The sequence below is a fragment of the Ascidiella aspersa genome, chromosome 5 (genome assembly GCF_963924565.1).
Source record: "Ascidiella aspersa chromosome 5, kaAscAspe10.2, whole genome shotgun sequence".
NCBI classification, from domain to species: domain Eukaryota; kingdom Metazoa; phylum Chordata; class Ascidiacea; order Phlebobranchia; family Ascidiidae; genus Ascidiella; species Ascidiella aspersa.
The window spans coordinates 24,032,572-24,053,988 of NC_139451.1; the positions used below are offsets into that span (position 1 = coordinate 24,032,572).

A 21,417-nucleotide genomic window follows, 5' to 3' on the forward strand; every position below is an offset into this window, starting at 1 on the left:
ATTGGAGACTATAGCGAAGTTACACATCGCTTTTTCTTGGCAGTATTTGCGGTTTGGATCACTCATAGGTAAATTAACAACAATGATATTGTGCAAATCTTTGAATAAGTTGACGTCGAAAGCAAAAAAGCATCTTTTAAAGTAAGCTTAACGCCCCAACGTAACCCGTGAGTCGCGTGACTACATTTTCCATAAAAATGTTTCGAATTTCCAAATGGTAGGCATGTGACCCATATTGCACCAAGAACCAAATTTTACAGGAAAAGTTTTAGGTTTCGGTTTTCGCAGGCAAGACAGCTTAAAGAAAAAACGAGTGTACGAATAATTCAGCTGCCAAAAATACGCTATGTCTTATCACGTTAATTGCGACCCGTCCTCCCCGAAACGTGATTGCGACTATACTTTTTTCCGGAAAAAACCTCGGAAACAGAAAACGCCGTGGACATTCGAGCTAATGACCATTAAAACGGTCAGCGCGCTGGAAAGAGCATTGGTAGAAAGAATTGCAAGAAATAGATAGAAAAAAATTAAAATTAGTTAAAATTCAAAGTATTTAACACAATAATATTTTCGGTTTTATTTATAGTTTGGTAGCGGTTATGATTTTTTATAACGTTATAATTTTCAAAGGGCATCCACACAGTGTTATCTTGGAGGTAAAGTCAAGGATAAAAATGCTCTGATTTAACTGATAAACTTGGGGAAAATTTTAAACAAATTTTGTTTTTCACCCTCAAGTACTGCAGTGATTCGAATTAGACAGATAGTAGTTGATTAAAGTTTTCAGTTTAATCGATTAGCTGGCAGTTTGTGAAGATGAAGGTACACCTGATTATTACAGTTGCTGTTGGCATGATATTTTCTTGTGACGGTGAGAGAATTTAAGTACATTGTTCAATTTTATCTTAAAATAAACAGTTATTGTAATTTAAACTTTACTGATAAGAATCGGAGTAGGCTAAGTAATGTTGGGCCGTTTTTCAACTAAAAACATATCGAAGTGTCATATAAAACCCTAAAATAAATCACTACAACCCTTCAAGTCCAATATTGGTGGGATTAAACTCAAATGTAAACACAGCCTGTTTGTGAGTGTTCTTTACACCCAACAACGTTCACCTAAAGTTTTTATATAATGTTAGGACATTTTTTTTGGTGTAGTTTATCACATTAACACAAGTCAGCATTAACAGTTATATGCCACACTAAAACGGCTGCCTTGCTTTCTACTTTTTCAAGGCGTTTTTTAAAGCTACATGTTTGTTTTCCTTTCGTTTGATAACGAAATTGTTTAGGAACACCGAGGTCCCATATTATCTTTTCATATATTCTATCATAAAAAGTGAAAAATTGATATATATTTAGAAGGACCTATGTCATTTGTTTTGGCGAGGTAAGCAAGGAGAAGTAGGCCTATCCTCGCTGTAAACATGAAAAGTTAAAATATATTTTTCTGTCAGTGCGCCGTGCACCCTATTGGGTACCTTGTAAAGTGCACTGTCGGAAAACGCGCTACAGACATGGCGTCATTAATCATGGTCGTTACAAAACTATCGCAGCAGTTAGTGGCCGGTGATCCCACAGCAAATTGCGAGCCCCGAACACTGTAAAAGCCAGAATGTTTTCTATCAACATTTGTAAATCTGACAATTTATTTGTTTGGATTTTGAGACAAAAAACGCTGAGGTAAAATAATTTTGAAGTACATTGGGATTTTTTTGTTGCGTTTCAAAAATTGAAAAAACGAGAAAAAAAACAACAACGATTTGTTTCGTCTTGAACGTAAAAAGTAAATATCGTCACATGGTAGTACGTGCAAAGAAGTTTTTTTTTAATTCTAACATTTAAAAAGTGCGATTGGTATACGCCAATAACAATTCTCAAAATCCCAAGAAAAATATACTCCAGGATTCGGATTGAATTTTATCTGGTGCCATTTAAACAAAATTAACAAAAATCGTATTGAATTGTGTTCGCATAGGTTGCAACAATCTGGGGGAAACCAATCTGACGGCCAGCGAGAACCCGCAGTACCTGACATCCCCTAACTACCCCATGTTGTACGACAACAACCTAAATTGCAAATGGGCGATCCGCTGTATTAAAGGCGTCGGCCACTTGCACCTAAAGTTCACGTTCTTTCGCACCGAGATTTTGCACGACTATCTCTCGGTAAGTCGAACAGTGTCAAGGCTCCTGATTGGGTCACTGTACAGTAGTGTTGTAATGACTTAAAGCAATGACTCAATGACTTGACTTAAGTGCACTTAAAGACACTGATTTCCAATAACTTGACTCAACTTAAGTTTTTTATTTACATTGACTTGACTTAGGTCATTTTTTCTTACGACTTCAGGTCAAATGAAGTGTTTTCATCAAACACATTTTAATTCAATTGGGTTATTTATCTAAAGTGTGCAGATTAAACAATTTGCACGCTGTATTATATTTTTGTTATTTTTAGGTGTGTTATTGCTCATAATTGGACGACTTTACTAATTTTAATAGCTTTAAACTAGGAAAATTTTGTGCATGACTATTGGGCTTGTCGATAATTCCAGCAGGAAAGCAAATTTATGGGATTATTAAATCATTAGCCTAGTTTTAAAAAGATCACTTTATCGAAATAGCATGCTATTCTAAACAAGTCAATTGTGTGAAAAGACAAGGGAAACATTTTTATATTTTGCAAGATAAAAAGGATTTGTGCTTTAACCCTCGTCAGTCGACATAGCAATGACAAGTGTTAAATAAATTGCTACCAGGTCGAGATAATTACCCAGAAAGAAATTATTATTTTTTCTAATTTGTACTTATATATCCAATCATATGTAAGCTAACTGAATGCAAAGTTGTCAATTTGAAAGCGTTCTGATGCCCTAGACCAACCCTTTCCAAAGAAGTTTTTCCGTCTTTCGATCAAACCTTGAAGGTGTTTTCTTTGTATGTTTTCACCTTGTGACAGGTGTATGACGGCTCAATCGGCGAGGAACATCGCCTTGCCAAATTGTCAGGAATACGAACAAATACGATTTTCACTCCAAATTCAACCAGCGTATTTCTGAGGTTCCACACCGACAGGTCTTACACGATGAAGGGCTTCAGATTGCGTTACTTGTGTGTCGGTATGTACCACGGTACCTTAACACTGTAAATACCTTGAATTATCTTTACCGTCAATGACTGTTGTGTAAGTAAAGGCACAGCAGCGGTTATAATAAGACTTTAAAACATCTGAAAGGCCGTTTCACTTTGTTTGACAACATTAATTGTTTTTTACAAGTCTATATGTTGTGAGTTTGGCAAAACTTAACCAAATTTCGGCAACAAGTATACGACCATTCCAGTCGATACAATGGACTTTATTAGTATTTTTAAATTGGCAAAGCTTCTAAAACGGAGAAGTACAGTGGTCAATTTTACAAATTAGGACGAATTTTTAGAAATTTATCTTGAAAGGTATAATATCCTATGTTAGATTCCAAACAAAACGCATACTAATGGAGTTACAGACCGGTATCTCCATAATCATCAAACATTCCTAGTGGATATAATTTGATTTAAAACTACTTGAACATTTTTTTTTGTCGTAGGCCAAATTCGTTTTATTTAAACAAAGTTTGCGTTTAAATCTAATTGAAAAAGCTCTTTATAACCAGATTTTATTGAAACTTCAAACTTTTGCAACTGATTTGCCGGAATGAATTTGAAACTGGTTCAATCCAATGTTATTTTGCACAAAAGAATTAAGTCCCGTCAAACAACTTTAAATATTGGCTCAATGTCAATCAATTAAAACACTTCGAAATACTCACTGTTCAGATTCACTTGTCGATCACTGTCAGGGCATGCCATGCCTTAACGGTGCAACCTGCAAACGCGATGTTCACAACTACACCTGCGTTTGTGCTCCAGGCTTCATGGGACAAAACTGCTCTCAAGGTAAGTGGCGAGACAAAGTAACTTTTGTGAAACAATTATATGGGAAAAAATTGTCGTTTCATAATTTGAACACAGCTTACATTTTAAACGGGGTGGTTTTATATGATAATAGCAGGTCTGCAGAATCACTGCCGGACTCGCGATTCGGCGCAGTAGTTTAATTAGGCTGAGGTCAGGCTCGGAAGTCGAGTATAAGATTACTTGAGTCCAAGTATACGACGTAAGCTTGCGCTTGCGCCATAGTAAGTTAGTAACCTATAAAGCCGCGCACTGTGAATCGTAAAAGTGGAATAACATAAGATGGAATATTGTTAATCCACGTTATCACGTTATGACACCCCAATGGTTGGAGTGTTTTATATCCACCCATTTTAATTAAGGAAATGAATGGAATACAAGGCTGTGAAGTTGGTTAGGCATGGGACTTGACCAGTCGGTTGATTAGTTTAAAATCGGACTAGACGTTACTTTTCAGGCCGAATCGGACCAGCGTTGTTTAAACTGACTCCGCAGCCCAGCTTGTAGTCGACAAACGTACAGTGTTGCTCGTTGTACCGAAACGCTGTTGATAATCGTATACCGCTCTGTTATAATAAGCTTTTATCATAACTTTTAAGCAGCGCCTTTTCAATTTTATTTTTGTTTAATGATAAGTTTGTTTTTTAAATTCGAATAGGATTTGTCCCCTTTGTTTGTGTTATCTAATATACACCATACGACTATTATAAAATTCATCAATCAAATTTAAAATTGACATTAATTAATAGGCGAAAGTAGGGAAACCCAAATAAAGTTAAAATCGAAAGGTTGGACAGATCTTTGTAGTATGTATTATCAAAAGCTTTTGGTCAAACCGTTCCTCCATTACATATGCAAAATGTAACCTGACCCCCTAATAAACTGACATCGAGCAAACTGGTAATATGTTGCCTAACAATTCTTTGATAACTCAATCAAGTGCCACTTTAGAGTGTGGGGGGAAACTTGTCCAAAACGTTAGCAATAGTATTTGAGAACCGCTGGTTTAATGTTTTAGTATGGTAGTATAAAATTTGCGATTTCGAAACAAAATATGTTTCCGCGGAACGAATTGGGAACAATACTACGAGCGCATTGCAAATTCCTATAGAAGGCATCTCCAACATATACAGATTTTTTTCCCTGAAGAAATCATATTGTTCTTGAGATAAACCACATTTTTGTGCGTTTTGACAGGTTGTGGGAGAACACATATAGTGTTGAACGCTACAAGAGGGAATCAGTACCTTTCGTCCCCAAACTACCCGAATAAATACCCGGACCGGTTGTTCTGCAAGTGGGATATCACCTGCGGCTTCGGACGCATTTACATCAACGTCATGCATTTGGCCACAGAATCTGGTCTCGACACATTAAGGGTATTCGTCAGATTTAAGGAAAAAGAATTAGATCACATTCCGTACCACGCCTTAAAAACAGGCAGCCCTTCCTTTCAACATAACGTTAAATCTATTAGTTTCAAGACAGACTAACTTATTTTGCGATATCACTTGTCTAAAAAACAGACTCTAAGTCTAAATCCTAAAAAAAAATCCTGCCTTTTTAGTAGTAGACATAATTAGGCCCTACGTGATGTTCGTACTACATAATTAGCTTATGAGATTTAGTTAACAAAGTATCTTAATAATGATAAAAAAACAGCTCCCCTGGTAATCGGTATTTTTAATCAACGTTTCAAAAACCTGTTCAAATCGCCTTCTTCGAATCCCTCCCGGTGTCCTTCAGCCCGAAGAAGGAGATTTAAATTACCGAAACGTTGGTTAAAACAATTACATTTTACAGAGGAGTTGTTTTTGAATATTATTATTATGATGTCTGTTAGCAACAGTTTATATAAAGTGTGGTAAAATGAAAGGCACGCAAAAACTAACATCTATACCTTTGAAACATTTCGATAAATGACGTGACATTTGAAAATATAAGTAAGAAAGAGTAATTGTGCCGTGCTCGTTTCCCAATCGAGTCGGGAATCTTGAAAAGTTTCTACCTGATAAAAACTTCTGCATGTTTTATGTAGCTCTACGATGGATCGACGTCGTTTCTTAACATGGTGGCCTCCCTATCGGGCTTCAAGAACGATAGCATTTTTGACTTCAACTCCAGCAACGTATACTTGCAGTTTAGATCGGACAGGTCAGCATCGCGAAGTGGATTCCGCTTGAAATTCCATTGCGCAGGTCGGTGAAACAAATATAACCTAAAAAGTGTACAGCATTGCTCTAACTAACCTACGACCTTTTTGTAACATAACTCTATATTAAAGCGCATTGTTCCAGTTTGTGGCGACATAAACCATACATGCTAAATGGTGAATATCATTTTTTAATATGTAAAACGGTTTTTAAGAATATATGTTAAAACTACTTACTCGTAGCGGTTTAAAACACCAAGAAAATAACTTTTTAATATCAGAGAGTTACGCCAGAAAAGCAACAAAAAAAAAGTTGCCGTGATTAAATAGCGTCAAAAATTTCATATTTGCCAGTTCACGATGGAGCGTATAGAGAGCAAAGTAAATAACGAGGTGAATATGGAAGGGTGGTTTAATGGTTTAGGGCAGTGCTCTTCAACGGTGTGCACAAACTTTTAATGAATCCTTAATATTTGACGTTGAATGCTGTTGTATGACATGCAATAGTACTCGCAAGCAGCCTGCAGCCATAATAAAACTCTCACCGACAGTGTGTAAAACTTTGGCAGCTCCGCTCGGTTTAATTGACATTATGATATTGATATGCATAAGGATTTTTCATATCGCTTCTTACCTCAGTTCACCTTTTAAGTAAACAGGGTGCACGAGTTCGTCACAACAACTTTAAGGGTTCATCAAACCAAAAAAGGTTGAAGAGCACTGGTTTAGGGTGCTGTAACGGCAATTCGGGGATTTCCCGAAATTTCATTGCGCAAAGCTGTCTTTTTAGGGCTGTGTTGTTTTGTTGTGTGTTCGTGACACTCGTTCATTCGCCCCTCGTGCAAATATTTGCATTTTTTCAATTTCCAGACGTAACATATCATAATCATTTACGTTCCTCATGATGAGTATCGCACTATTAAAAAGCAAGAGAATTATTTTGTTCGTCCAGAAAGGCTGTATCGAGTTTTGCTGTTTTTGTGATTAGTCCAATACTTTTGGTTAATAAATATATGCGTTTTAATTCAGCTCCAACTAATATGTATAACAAGTTCTGTTCCACAAAAGAAAAATTAAAAATGATACTAAATTTGCAGTTAAAGTTAGCTACTATAATGTTAAACGAAAAACGACAAACTTGAAAATCAGTTTCCCTTGAGTTATTTTTAATTAAGCAGAATTTCATGCAAACGATTTGCTACGCCTCGTCAAATGAACAGTAAAGCAGGAGAGTACTTCAGAAAGCTTGAAAAACGCTTAAAATGCTGTCAATAGCTGTCACGATGTTTTACGAAATGGTTTTTGGCGGCTCAATATAATTCTTGGTGGCTTTTGGTTGACCAACGTTTCCATCATCCCATAATGTAACTTTCAACGATTGTGATTTATTTTGTTACATGTTTAAATATTGTAAAATATATATAGAAAGTGGGTGTAATTTTTAAAGGGTCTAGGTCAAACAACACATTAAGAATAATGTAAACCTGTTAATCCACAAGGTGTGACTTACATTTTCTCACAGGGATGTTTTTAGGGTTTAAATTAACAGTTATGTCTTGTCTAATAAGACCTACGGAAATGCTGCGTTAAACATTATTGGGTAAATCATGGCAATCGGAAAATATAGTTTAGGAACAGCGCTTTCAAACAAAGACAATTGCCCACATTAACTCAACGGATGTTTTACTTAAACTTAAAATTAAACTTTAAAGCATTATATTGCAGATAACACAACGGACCAATGTCAAAAAGGCGTGTGTCTTAACGGTGCCAGTTGTTACAACAGAATTACAAACTACACCTGTATCTGCAAGGCAGGCTTTACGGGAAATAACTGTGAAACTGGTAAGCAATACATATAGTACACCTTTACTAAGGTTAAGCTACAGTTCCAGGCTTTATATTGTTTATTTTTTCAACCTGTTTGCCAAATCATTTTAATCAGATCAAGAACTTTTTTTCCTTATTATATTACTGAAAATGAACGTGGCGGCAAAAGCAACAGCATATGCAACAATATTTTTCTTTTGTTTTGCAACATTATTAAATGTTTTTTAAAGAAATTGCAAAAATGCCGTAGGGTCAAAAAGCTTCCAATAATATAAAATTTTCTGTTTTTAAAATTTAAATTTTTGATCACTTAATCATCATAAATGGTTTTATTATTTGGCTGCCAGACGTTTGTTTGTAGAGCGGTTTAAAGTTAATACAGTTTCATCTAGAGCAGGAGTAGGCAGTTATTTTTAACCGTGGGCCGCATGAGAAACTAAAAATGTTGTGGCGGACCGGGTCAAAAATAGGATCTCAAATATCTCGTTATTACGTTTGTAGTTGTAAAAAAATGTGCAATTAGCTGAAACAAAGGAGTTGTTAGAATGAAAACATCTAAAGCATGCTAGTAAAATTTTAGTCTGGTGCATCCCAGAATATAACGATTATTTGGCAACATAAAGAAAGGTATAGGTAAACCTTTTTTTACCGGAACAGTGTACCTGGTAACATTTTGTTAACTTGAACACCGTTACAGGTTACTTTACCACCTGGTAAAAGCTTACTAGCGCAAAGAATCTCATTCATAATGCTGCTGATATACTGTAGTCTCGAAAAACGCTTAACCTATTCCAGCTGCTTTACAGAAATTAACGAATGTCTTTCGGATCCGTGCAAGAATGGAGGAACCTGCTCTGACATGGTGAACTCCTTTAACTGCTCGTGTGTTGAAGGTTTTCGTGGAACCACGTGCTCCAAAGGTGTGGTTTGCCTCTAGGCTTAATAGAAAAGGTTTGGCCTACCTGAAGTGTACAATGACAACGCCTATAGGTGTTAGTTCAATGTTTAGTGAGTCTAATACAATAGGAAACTATTGAAATCTTGTAGAAATGATTTGAGTTTGATTAAACCGACCAAACGGCTGGATCAATGTTAAAGGCTGCCCACACTTGCTGTTATACTGAACAAACGACTAGAATCGCGTAGGCAACACCATCGAGCGTTCATTGTTCTATTATGTAAACCGGCATACATTACATACCTGGTAAAGCAAATCTCTGAGGATTTTTAGTAAAACGCTTGTTTTCCTCTATATTTGCTTGTAATTCGCATGTAAGGTAGATCATACTCTGTTTTTCCAAACCATGTATATGCAACTTGCTAAGGCGCTTATAAAAGGCATTTAATGTATAGTGCGACGTAACATAAGCGCACAGTACATTGCTTAATCCACAGTGCTGTTCCGAGCAAACATTTTATAGATCTCCTTGTTCATCTTGATGTTGAGTATTTTCAATAAAAACAAACTTGTTTTAGGATGTTCTCCAAACCTTTATATTAACGCGAACTGGACAATGGGCACCATCAATTCCACAAACTACCCACGGAGATACGACTCGTCAATGAACTGCTCATGGAACCTTGTTTGTCCCGGAAAACAAATTGAAATCATTGTGGTCCGCCTTGAAACCGAATCCTGCTGCGACTATTTAACGGTGAGTTGTCCCAGGCCTGCCAAGAAGACAGCTTATTGAAACGGTTTTCGATAGTTGAGGAATAATCGCATTCCTATATAGGGTTTCGACACTAAATGGTTTAAATTTTGTACTCGCCCTCTGGCCAATGCGAGCGCAATTCGTCCCGACGGGGTACTTATTAACATTCATTCACCCACTGGCGATTTATGTAAGAAAAAATTGATTGTCGGTATTCAACGAATCGGCTAAAATTTTGGGTCTTCGAAAAATATTATCTTAAACTCGAAATGCTAAAGGTCAATAATGCCAAAATTCGTTTTTTTTTGGCGAGTGTTATTTCGTCCAGACGGGTAATTGGTAGATAATATTCGGCCCACTGGCGAGTGCAAGTTTTAATTCAGTATTAACCTCGTACAAGATATATATTTTTTCTTCAATGTTTGACTTTTTTATAGTCTTTGTTTCTACTGTAGACATATACCGCTCTTGAAATTTCCGTATCCCTGATAGGCCTGTGTCTGAGATTCAGATTTCCAGAAAACGGTCTCGCAACTTGACTGCATTAAGGCGACGTGTATCAGATGAGAATACTATATTTAGGCGAAAAAAATGGTGTTGAGCTACACAAAATAAGCTTATTTAAACTTATAACTATATCCTTCTAATCTTTTCAGTAACGGCAGGAAAAATCCTCATGTGTATTGAAACGCATTCCATCAGTGCCAAATCTGCCTGCTTTAGGGTAATGCAAATGGCGAAAAAAACTTCTAAAAAAGGAAAAACACTTACAAACCGTCCAGTTATACTAAACAGCATGAAGTAGCAAAAAATCCAGTCGGATGTGTCCGGATACGTAAAAATCGTGTGTTCGAGATGGGGAGCTCCAGTCGTGATACGTTAATCACAAAACGAAAAGTCACGCGCTTTGGAATTGCGTAATAGTTTAAAGACCTTGTGTCGCTAATTTCGGTTGGCTGACGAATGAGGAATACTTTAAAAACAAATTGCTGTATAAGAAGTATAAAATTTAAATTTCCACCCTTAATATAGAAACTGAAATACAAAACAATTGCTCTTAGCAGCCTATATATAACAGTTAGTCATTTAAGGGTAGTTTGTTTCGCGTTTTATTGCGATGTTCAAGCAGGTTGCAATTTGTAACATTTTAAAGAACTGTCATAGGTCGATGTAGCGTTATCTTGTTCGATTCCATGGTTCGGAGGTAGAGTAAATTTATGATTAAAATACCGGATTAACTTGTAAAAGGACCCCTGCGTGAGGAGGTTAACAGTTAGTTCACTCGCAAATTTTGCACACGAAAACAAAATTAGGACACGATGTAAGGCCATTTATAAACGCATCCTGGATGTAACGAAGTAATTAACTCGCCTTATCGCTGTGAACAGGCCCAACTCATTTGGCAATCATTCGTTTAAAGATCGCCCTGTTTCGGTTTGTATGTAAACGGACTATTTTATTTTATTTTTTAAAGGAGCACATCAACAAATAGTTTTGCAGTAATTATTTTTTTATTTTTTTTTACTTCAGTTTTGCTTTAGTGGTTAGTGGCAAAAATCGAAACATTTCCAAAACATTTTTAGTTCCGTCTATACTCTATAATCTATATTGATCTTATTTCTCCCTCAATAAACCAATCAATTAAACTATATCCAGCAAATCCACATCAGATACATGAACAGAAACAAATAAGTATCCCATTTCTTTATTATTCACATATTCATACAAACATTTGCATTTGTTTTGCCCAACAACCAAATGTTGACTTATAATGGCAGTTTTGTAAACAATTCATTTTGAATGACTTCAGTCCCAGTCAAATCATTTGCTTAATAACATAATTTCAAAGACACTTAAAAAAATTATCAAGTCTAGTCCAAGTCCAAGTCATCAGTTGCTCAAGTAAAGTCCCAGTCAAGTCATTATAAAAGCAGGTCAAATTTAAAACAAGTCATTGATATAAAAAAGGTTAATCTATTAAATTGGGTATAAGCTCGTCAAAAAATAAGCATTGCCTCAACTAAAATTAACAAAAACATAACAAATAGAAAATTGTTAGAGGTGCAAAAATTAAGATATATATAAATCAATTTTATTAACAATTTTTTTCGAAAACTTCTAATTTTCGTTCAAGTCATTTGGCACTATGAGCTAAGTCCAAGTAGGTATTTGTATATCAAGCTTAAGTCAGGTCAAGTCTGTTTGATCAATAAAATCAAGTCAAGTACGGTAATAAAAAAATGGCCTAATTGCATATAAGTTAAGTCATTAACTTTAGTTGTTACAACAGCAAAAATAAGCTTCGTTAACAGGGATCATTATTTCTTCTAAAAGAGTAACTTAAAAAAGCAACTCTTGCAACCCTAAGTCTAATACAAGCCGACCTAACAATTATTATTGCTTAGATTGACAGCGGAAAAGGTAATGACACGAAGCTAAAAGGTAATGTTAGAAACCTTGTGCTGCACTACAACCGCCCATCTTTGAGGTTCAACTTTATATCTGACTCGTCTCTCTCCAGACGTGGCTTTAACCTCAAGTATCTCTGTCTAGGTCAGTGTTTCTTATCCTTTTCAGTGCTCGTACCATTTAAGCTTTCATGAATTTTTCTCGTACCCCTGTTTAAATGGCCGACGAAAGTAAATGAAAATTGAAACAACAGGAATTTAACTCAGCAGTGTATTTATAACTTACGCGTTGAATGCATGCATTAAATACAGTCTTGTAAGTTCAACAATATTTACAGCACAGAAACAATCAGTCAATTTACTAATGGCTTTTATTGTTGCTTTTCGACAAATATGACTGAATAGCGCGTTTCACACTGCATGTCGTACCCCCTGTTTCCCTGCTTTGGTGCTTCGTACCACCAAGGGGTACACGTAACCCTGGTTACGAACCACTGGTCTAGGTAATCGAAAAAATATCCCACGAAAGCAAATCCTGCCTTATGATTGACGAGAATGGGAAAATTAGTTTATTTATTTAGATCGGTAAAATATTTCATTAGCGCTACAAGATGCATCGGAAAAGTTAAAAAAGTAATAGCATCAATATGTTATTAGCAGAAAAGTGGGCCCTTACTATATTAACGTAGAATATAATTTAAATCAAAAAACATCTGGTAATTTTAATTCTTGCCCTAACACCATGAACATCAGAAAAGGCGTGATGCTCTCGGCATGCTACAAGCAACTACAGGATTAGAGGCAAAACGTTATCGCTAATTGTTTTCTTATCGTTTCGTTGCTCGCCTTTTTTTCTGCTTTTTTTCTTTCGTTTCCGTTTATTGTACAAGCGTTTAGTGTTATTCACTCAGACCAGTGCTTTTCAACCTTTGAAATTTCCATCCGTACTTTTTTATTTCGAAAATTTTTCATCCGCACGAAACTAGCACAGAAAGTTTGCAACCTATAGTTTTTTTCCTTAAGTTTTTTTTCAAGGAAAGGGTTTGTGTATTAAAACCGTAGGGGCGTGAGCCTAAGCCTTGACCGATATACATTAGATAGTTTAAGCTGCAATGAACCGCTGAGAGACTATACTACTGTGTCTGTAACGCATAAGTGGGCTCACCAGCTTATTTGATTACTGTAGTCGCATCATATAAAAAAAGAACATGCACCATTTGATCCGTGCAACGTTTGTCATCCGCATTACAATTTTTTTCATTCGCACAAGTGCGTACCATCCCACAGGTTGAAAAGCACTGACTCAGACGAAGGCGGATTGCATAGGTTTCCAAAACGTTGATCAAAAATTGAAATTACCAGAGAATCTGTTTTTTTGATTTGTATTACTATGCTTGGTAGCATCAGTTTATATGTAGGATATAATTTATTCAATATTAAAGTTATATTGGAATCTTGAAGCCGTTTTTTTATTATATGCACTATGTTTAATGCTTATATACGTTTACAGTAGAGCAACTAAAGAAAAATATATCATCGGATTTGACGTCCGCTCGTTTGCCTAAAATATTGGTATGGCGAAAAAATAAAGCTAATTTAAGCCATTAATGTCAAATGTTTGTGTAAATCCTTATAACACTTGGCATGATACCGACTTTTAAGCATTCTAAAAAGTTATCAGACCGCTTTGGCACAAATAGGAAGCTTTTACATAGGAATCATGGCAGAAGTTTAATTCCACACCTGTTTTTCAGAATCTCAGTCGATCTGTGACATTAATAATCCATGTCAAAACGGAGCAAACTGCAGCGGAAACAGATTGAATTACATTTGTACCTGCGCTAGCGGTTTTACCGGCAAGAATTGCTCAATCAGTAAGGCGAACTCAAAATAATAAATAAATACTGCACATAATAACAGTGGCGACAGTTTAAAAATCAGTTTGCTGCGACATGTTAAACTTAAAGGGGACTGTCTATAGTGCTTTAAAAATAATTAAGTTTTAGTTGTATTCGTTCGTTTTAAAGTTCTGCATGCTGGGCTGTGATATATTTTCTACGAATTTTGCTATAGTCTTTATTCTATCTTTCTATTTTAATACTAAAACCAGAATATAATCATTTTATAAATTTCGAAGTATTAAAACGCTTTCTCATGGTGATCGCGTGTTGCGAATCTTTGCATAACAAGACGAGTTTTTCACCGACCTAAACAAAACGGAAAACAAGCGAAAGAATAAATGACCAACGAAAAACAGTGGAGAGCGCCAGTTTTCGTAATATGGTTATATTGATATTTCCTGCCAAAGCAATCTTTACAACTGTGCAGTTGAACAAAAACACAATGTTGAACCGACAAAGGCAGCACTGAAACATTAAAAACGTTATTTTAGATATTGACAACTGTTCTGGAAACCGGTGCCAAAACAATGGAACTTGTATCGACCTGGTCAACGACTATAACTGTTCCTGCCTGCCTGGATTCGGCGGTCGACGCTGTACCGTCAGTAAGTTACTTTCTATCGGTGCCCCAAGGGGGCATTGCTATATGTGCAGTGTTTTTTTTAAGGTGTTTAGGTGGACCGAAACGGTCCCCTAAATTTCTCCAGCAGTTTTCCAAATTTTGGACTTGCAACTTTTTGGTATTTAAATGAAACACTTGCGGTCTCTTATACTACTTAGCGGTCACCCAAACCAAACCTTAAAAAAAAACTGTATATGTGAATCAGGGTTTCCAAAAGTTGGCGGTACAGTACCCTTATGTGTAGGCCTATAAAGACGTTAAGGGGTCGTTGTGTGAGTGTTTTTCTTTAATTAGTTGGTTTTCAAGAAACTTTGTTTTATCACGATTCAATTTTTTTCTAAAACGCGACGGAGCTACCCTTATTTGGCAACAAACACCTGTGACAAAGATAATAATAAGGTGTACTGTTTAAGCCAGGGATGTCCAACATTTTATTATAGTGGGCCGCATTGACACTTTAAATAATTTAATGGGACGCAGAACCTATTAAGTTTCAAGATTAAGTATCGCTCTTTAGAGTTATATATATATATTTTTACCCATAATATACTAGAAGTGCGCCCCTAAAAGCTGAGTGGAAATTTTAATTAGGCTAATATTGAACGTTTGAAATACTACTTGGGAGTGAAAATGACTAGCGGGCCGCACAAAAATTTTAGACGGGGCGCAATGTGGCCCGCGGACTGCAGGTTGGACATCCCTGGTTTAAGCCTTCAATTAGCCAACCTTGAAAAAAGCAAAACAGCCATAGTAAATGAAAAGCAAAGAGCCACAGTAGCCTGTAAGGCGTACACCAATGGGCGACGACTTGTACATAAAGATCTGCATGCGGCTGGTGAACCGTTATCTAAACTGTTTTAAGGACTCAATAGGCTTACTGTAATGTATATTGGTATAAGCATATTGATTGACACATTGATTATATCTTGACACATTGATTTCCCCAGAGACACTAAAATACGAGATAGAAATACCATAGCCTACATGAAGTCCCTTTGACATTGGTATCTATATAAGAAAGTCCATAAAAGTATCAATATCACTGTTTTGTATACCAAATAGACCGACAACGTTTCAATAATAGTTCTGAAAATACAGGGTATAATATAGTTAAAAAAGGCCGTCCGTGCTTTTGATGCTCTGTTACCGTTATTAAGCAAAACACTTAATTCGAAACTGCCCATTATTTAATTGCATCGAAAAGCAACAAAAAGCGCCTTTCTAGAAAAGCTCATTCTGCGAAAATTTAGCGTAAGCCAAAAAAGTTATTTTTGTATCCAAGGCTGCTACGGACTTCAGTACATTAATGCAACCTTCAACGACCAGCGTTTGACATCACAAAATCATCCGAACAAGTACAGGAACCGACGCAACTGCACTTGGGAAGTGATGTGCCCGGCAAATATGAAGGTCTCCATTCGCGTGACAAGACTTAGGACGGAATCGTGCTGCGACTTTCTCTACGTAAGGCATTTGCTCATGTGAGCTAAGATTGGTTTTTCACTAATCCGGTCTATTTCCGAAAAGAGTCATTCTTTGCTAGTTGTATGTGAGACTTGTTCAACCGGACATCTCAGTTTTAATTTTTCGAAATCCACCAATACAACATAAGCACTATTTGAGATGTATCAGGTTTGAACTAGAATATTATCTTACCAGAACGCATGAATATTTTAAGATTACGTCACAAAGTTACGTCTATAAAACTAGTAAACTTCTCAACTTGAAGTAAATGCTCGATGTCGTGCACAAAAAGGCCCTGAAAATCTTATTTTAAATACATATGTAAGATAAGATTACCTGTTTTAAAAAGAAACGTTTTTTAAATCTTTTACCGGAACACCATTTCTAAACCCGCTGGGTAGGCCCTTTTGGCTGTGAGCCACCAGGTATATGGAAGCTGATAAAAATAGTCATTGCCGCCAAAGCTATCTTTTCTATTTCGACAAGTACAATGTACTGTCTAAAACTTATCGATTTAGGTCTACACTAATAACTGCGAAAGCAAATGAACAGTTATATGCTTATTGTAAACTTTTCTAGTTGTAAATTAAACCGCCTTAAACCCGATTGTGGTTTTAACTCTGCTTAAGTAGGGAATCTAATTGATTAGTTTTGTCGCTGATAAATTGGTTCCGATAGGTTTTAGGATTGGAGAAGGGCAATAAGTAAACCAACCAAAGTTAGTGAATTCGACGTTTGTAACAAGAAAAATATATCAAATGCTTTTAGTACATGTAAATTAAAATAAATTACTGGAACAGAGCTCGATGCGATCGTATTAGTTTTACTATAGTAGTAGTGTTAACTGGCAAATAAATGTAATTTCAACAAGCGCCATTACCACACACTATTATCTAATACCGTTCAAACATAAATGACAGATATATCAAGACAGTCTGACAAGATTAGGCAGGATGGCAAGTCTTAGTGGCAATAACGATATGCGGAGATTCGTGACCAACGGCCGCGTTGCCTACATCCATTTCCAAACTGACAGTTCTGTTAATGACGAGGGATTCGACCTCAACTATAAGTGTGAGTTATACTCGGCAATAAATCAGTTCAACCTCGATGACAGATTCCTTAAAATACACGTTTATGTGGATTGTGTTTTTAGTCGTATTTAAAAAAATCGGCAATACAAAATTGAAAAGAAACGGAAACACAAAATTTAAAGTTTTGAATCTTGAATCGTATAATACGCTGTTAGTACTCATTTACGTTATGATATTACAATTTTTAAATTTTCTTTTTCGGGGTGTATTTCTGCCTTTATCCAATTTATGACATAAATGCAGAATTGTTTAGTCAATTTTTTTACTGTGTCAGGTGAGAACACGGTGTGTGAATCAAGTCCGTGTCACTATGGCAGCCAATGCATAACCAGCGGTAGCAATTACACCTGCAATTGCACTAAAGGATACGAAGGAAGAAATTGCTCCAAAGGTTAGTTTGTTTAAAAAAAATACGTTACATGTAGTGGACATTTTCTTCTATAGTGTATCCTTAAACCAGTGGTTCCCAGCCTTTTTGTTATCGCTATTTCAGTTTTTAACAACCTAATCAACCCCTGATGCTGGTGTTATAGTTTACAATAATGTACAATTTAAAAAATGTCTACATGTCCATACACTTTGTGTGCTAAAACTTGAATGTTCGGATTTACTCCATAAACATGCACAATTAGCTATATAGCCTTACGGTTTAAGTACGTTATGCCGATTTTGTTTGGTTATTTTCCTTGAACTATTTGTACTATGGTTACTATACCAAGCTTTTAGCCACATCTTTTTGATAAACAAACCACTTTTCATGAATATGACAGATTTTCAAAGTAGATTACAAAGAAATTTTATCAGCACACAAAGTAAAGTTCGAAGCTTAAACAAATGTTAACACTCTTTTTATACATAGGCTAAAAAAAAAAAAAACATAGGCTAATCGTAACTTAACATTATCTATGCCCATTGGATTACAACTGGCGCTGCCTATCATTTTTTCTATTTTGTGTTTCAGTTGTCGAAACATGTCTCGCAAAGCCATGCAGTAGGGGAGCCTGTTATAATCGACCGAACGACTATTACTGCAAGTGCCCTGCTGGTTACGTCGGCAAGAACTGTTCACTAGGTAAGCCGGTCGGCGGGATTCTACGATTTAAAAAAGCAAAAAAGTATTTTAAAACGTTGAAACAGCATGCCGTTGTAAAACAAACATATAACCAGCAAATTTACAAAATTTGTGAGGTTTTTTAAAAAAAATTGAGGCGTAAACGTTTTAAAACTTTTTATGAACATTTTTACTTTAAAAAAAAAGTCTTAGTCAATTCATAATTAAACCATAAGTCAATTCCAAGTCAAATCCTTGCCATAAAAGTTACACGTTAAGCGCTTAAAGTTGGATAAACTCGTCCAATTGCAATACCCTTAACTTTAAAAAAACCCAAAATACACTGTATACTTATAGTTATAGGCACAAATATTTGAACTCATAAATGACTGGCAACCCTGGCTATGAGCGAAATCGCTTTTAACCACCGAATTTTTCTGGCCCGTTGCTATTTCGTTATTTAAAGTACTCATGTGATTTAGACATTGACGAATGCGCTCTTGGCTACTGCAAAAACGGTGCGTCGTGTACCGACTTGATCAACAACTACCAATGCCTCTGTGCACCTGGTTTTAAAGGACGAAATTGTGAAACTGGTAAGTTAGGGGGGGAGCATTTTCGTGTTGTACTAGAGTTCTATTTGTTTTTTTGTTGTACTAGAGTTCTATTTGTCTTTCTGGTAATTTTAGTTTCGCCCTTGCCTTACTAGCATTGCAATTGCTGATGAACGACAGAAAACACCTGAAGGCCTTAGATAACACCTAGTTAATATCTTTGTCTTCGTATTTCTCTCACAATTTTCCCAAATTTTTAGGAAATCTTGTTTACAAGCACATTCTAATAAATCCCACCATATAAAATTACTGCACTCCGCGGCCTAACCAATTTTAAAATTTTGCGTCGCTACCCATAGGTTGAGAAACACTATGATAAATAGAAAACTATATGTACCTAAAACTCGCTAACTGACGTAATGCCATTTACTATACGGACTAAAACTTATAGGCCGGATAATTTGTCTTAGTTTGCTACTAGCCATTGATTTGTAGTATTGGGGGTTGTGAAGTGTAAAGAAATTTCTCTCTAGTTTAAAATTAAAAAATTTAATGCTGTAGAAATTCCGCTTTCGTGTGTCGATCCAAGAAATTTTTCCAATAAAATCTTCCGATTGTTTCGGAATTACTTTTCTAGCAATCATGCCGAGCAAGTACAATGATAAAATCACACGTTAATTCATTTAAGGCAAACACTTATACTTTTACTATCTTGTCGTTTAAGGTATATGGTTTATATTTTATAAGGTCACCTACTGTTAACTCGCTAGGAACCTATTCAAAGGGAGCTATGCTACAGCGGCGTTGCCCATTGTTATAATCTTGCTAAAATCTTAAAATATCATTACCAAATGTTTTTACGCTCATCCTACATGGCAGATGATTTTGTCTTTTTCAGATAAACTGCCTTTTATAAATGTTTTTACAATTAACCTGTGCACAGAAATCAAAAACTGTAAAACCAACCCTTGCTACAACAACGCAAACTGCACCAGTCTGGTCGACGGCTTCAAGTGTACTTGTGCGCCTGGTTATACGTCAAACCTTTGTGAAATCGGTAAGCAAACCGAAATCAGTTGATTTAATAAGGATTTTTATGCAGTATAAATAAAGCATAAGTTTACTACTTAAGGCTTTTGGAAGTTCGTGCACACGGAGCGTATGTTATACTGATTATGAACATTTCAGTCGGTCGAACGAAAGCCTTATCGCTGCTAAAATTTAATACCTATTGTTCACTTCGCAAAATAAATGTTTTAATTCTTGGACGTGTCTAACAACAGTGACGTAACGAAATTACAATTTTGACGTTACCCCAAAAGAATCTTGACGTACCTCACCGCAGGCTAGATATTTTGGCCTTGCTTGTACTGCGATACTGTTTTGGCTTACTGCGTTCGGTAATAGATTTTCCGTAGGCAGCCTTTGTACCTGGCTGTAAATGGTTTCCCTGCTTCGCAAAGACTTTACCGAAATAGGTTAGGCGAATCAGGTTTTTTAGTGTAAGCAAGTCCGGGCTAGATGAAAAATCGAACAATCGTTACTTTATTTTTTTCAGAAATAAACGAGTGTGATACGAACCCGTGCAAGAAGGAATACGCGTGCGTAGACATGATTGACGACTTTAAGTGCGTTTGCCCTCCTGGCAGCAAAGAAAAAGATTGTAAAAGCGACGGAATTGCTCCACGTTCGCCAGGCATGATGCTTGTGCTCCTTTCCACACTGTTTATCATGCTTGTTCAGAGGAGCCATTGACAGTGTAGACCAGTGGTTCTCAACCGCCGGTCCGCGGACCGGTGCCGGTCCGCGTCAACTCTCCTGCCGGTCCGCCAAATGTATTACAATTTTAAATCTAAATTGCAAATCTTTAAAAGAGTACACATACCGTACAACAGGGTTCGGCAAACTTTTTGTAGTCGCGGGCTAAAACCAAACTCAGAAAGGTCTCTGCGGGCCTCACAGGATATTAACTACGAATTATGTTACTAAAATATTAGAACAACTGTTAATCAGGCGGGCTTCGGAACTGTTTTTGCACTTAAAATCGTGTTTAGTTACTTTTAAGGATGCAGGGTTGGCGCAAAGCGGGACAAAAAGCGTTTGTTAGGTTCAAAATGTTTAGGGGGTTTGCCGGAATTTCTTTCAAATTTCTTGCAAGTTTTTATTACATTTCAAAAATAAAAAGTAAAAATGTTTGTTCAATATTTTTGAACACGTTTTTTACGTTTGTATGCGACGCACTTTGGCACTTGGCAGTCAGTCTTCCACAGCGCAAGAAGCGCTAAACTAGTTCAAATAACAACATCATAACGTAAACAAACCTGATGTATAAAGATCGTTAAAGCAAAGCGCGAAAATTTTTTCGCTCTTACATCTAGTTAAACTAGTCAAAAAGTATGAGAAATGGACTCGTGTCTAGTTTGTCAAAATATAAATTACATTTGCGGGCCGGATCCGGCCCGCGGGGCGTAAGTTGTCGACCCCTGCTGTAGGCTACAACATATATGTGTAACTTTTTTAATTTCTTGTCATATCGCCACGGACCACCTGCGCATTTGTAGCGGACCACCAATGGTCCGCGGACCACAGTTTGGGAAACCCTCAGTTAAAGGTCTACTTTGGACTTCATTGTATCGTCACAGTGCTGCAAGTGTTTTGTCCAACTGTTTAAAAGTAGGCTACAACGCGTTTAAGTCTTCAACTTTAAGACCAGTTGTATGTGAAAG

General features: G+C 36.4%; 1 protein-coding gene across 1 annotated transcript in view; it reads left to right on the forward strand.

Annotated features, from left to right (window-relative positions):
- The first annotated feature begins 737 nt into the window (after positions 1 to 737).
- Positions 738 to 21,417, forward strand: part of LOC146145523 (tolloid-like protein 2) — a 67,383-nt gene continuing 46,703 nt past the window's right edge. The window contains exons 1-16 of the mRNA XM_083390355.1: positions 738 to 871; positions 1,982 to 2,172; positions 2,966 to 3,125; positions 3,823 to 3,942; positions 5,158 to 5,339; positions 5,999 to 6,158; positions 7,838 to 7,957; positions 8,749 to 8,862; positions 9,419 to 9,597; positions 12,003 to 12,150; positions 13,760 to 13,879; positions 14,398 to 14,511; positions 15,811 to 15,992; positions 16,913 to 17,066; positions 17,361 to 17,477; positions 18,048 to 18,158. Of these exons, the coding sequence (XP_083246481.1) occupies positions 817 to 871; positions 1,982 to 2,172; positions 2,966 to 3,125; positions 3,823 to 3,942; positions 5,158 to 5,339; positions 5,999 to 6,158; positions 7,838 to 7,957; positions 8,749 to 8,862; positions 9,419 to 9,597; positions 12,003 to 12,150; positions 13,760 to 13,879; positions 14,398 to 14,511; positions 15,811 to 15,992; positions 16,913 to 17,066; positions 17,361 to 17,477; positions 18,048 to 18,158 (2,227 nt within the window). The 5' untranslated portion in view covers positions 738 to 816. The remainder of the gene's footprint in view (positions 872 to 1,981; positions 2,173 to 2,965; positions 3,126 to 3,822; positions 3,943 to 5,157; positions 5,340 to 5,998; positions 6,159 to 7,837; positions 7,958 to 8,748; positions 8,863 to 9,418; positions 9,598 to 12,002; positions 12,151 to 13,759; positions 13,880 to 14,397; positions 14,512 to 15,810; positions 15,993 to 16,912; positions 17,067 to 17,360; positions 17,478 to 18,047; positions 18,159 to 21,417) is intronic.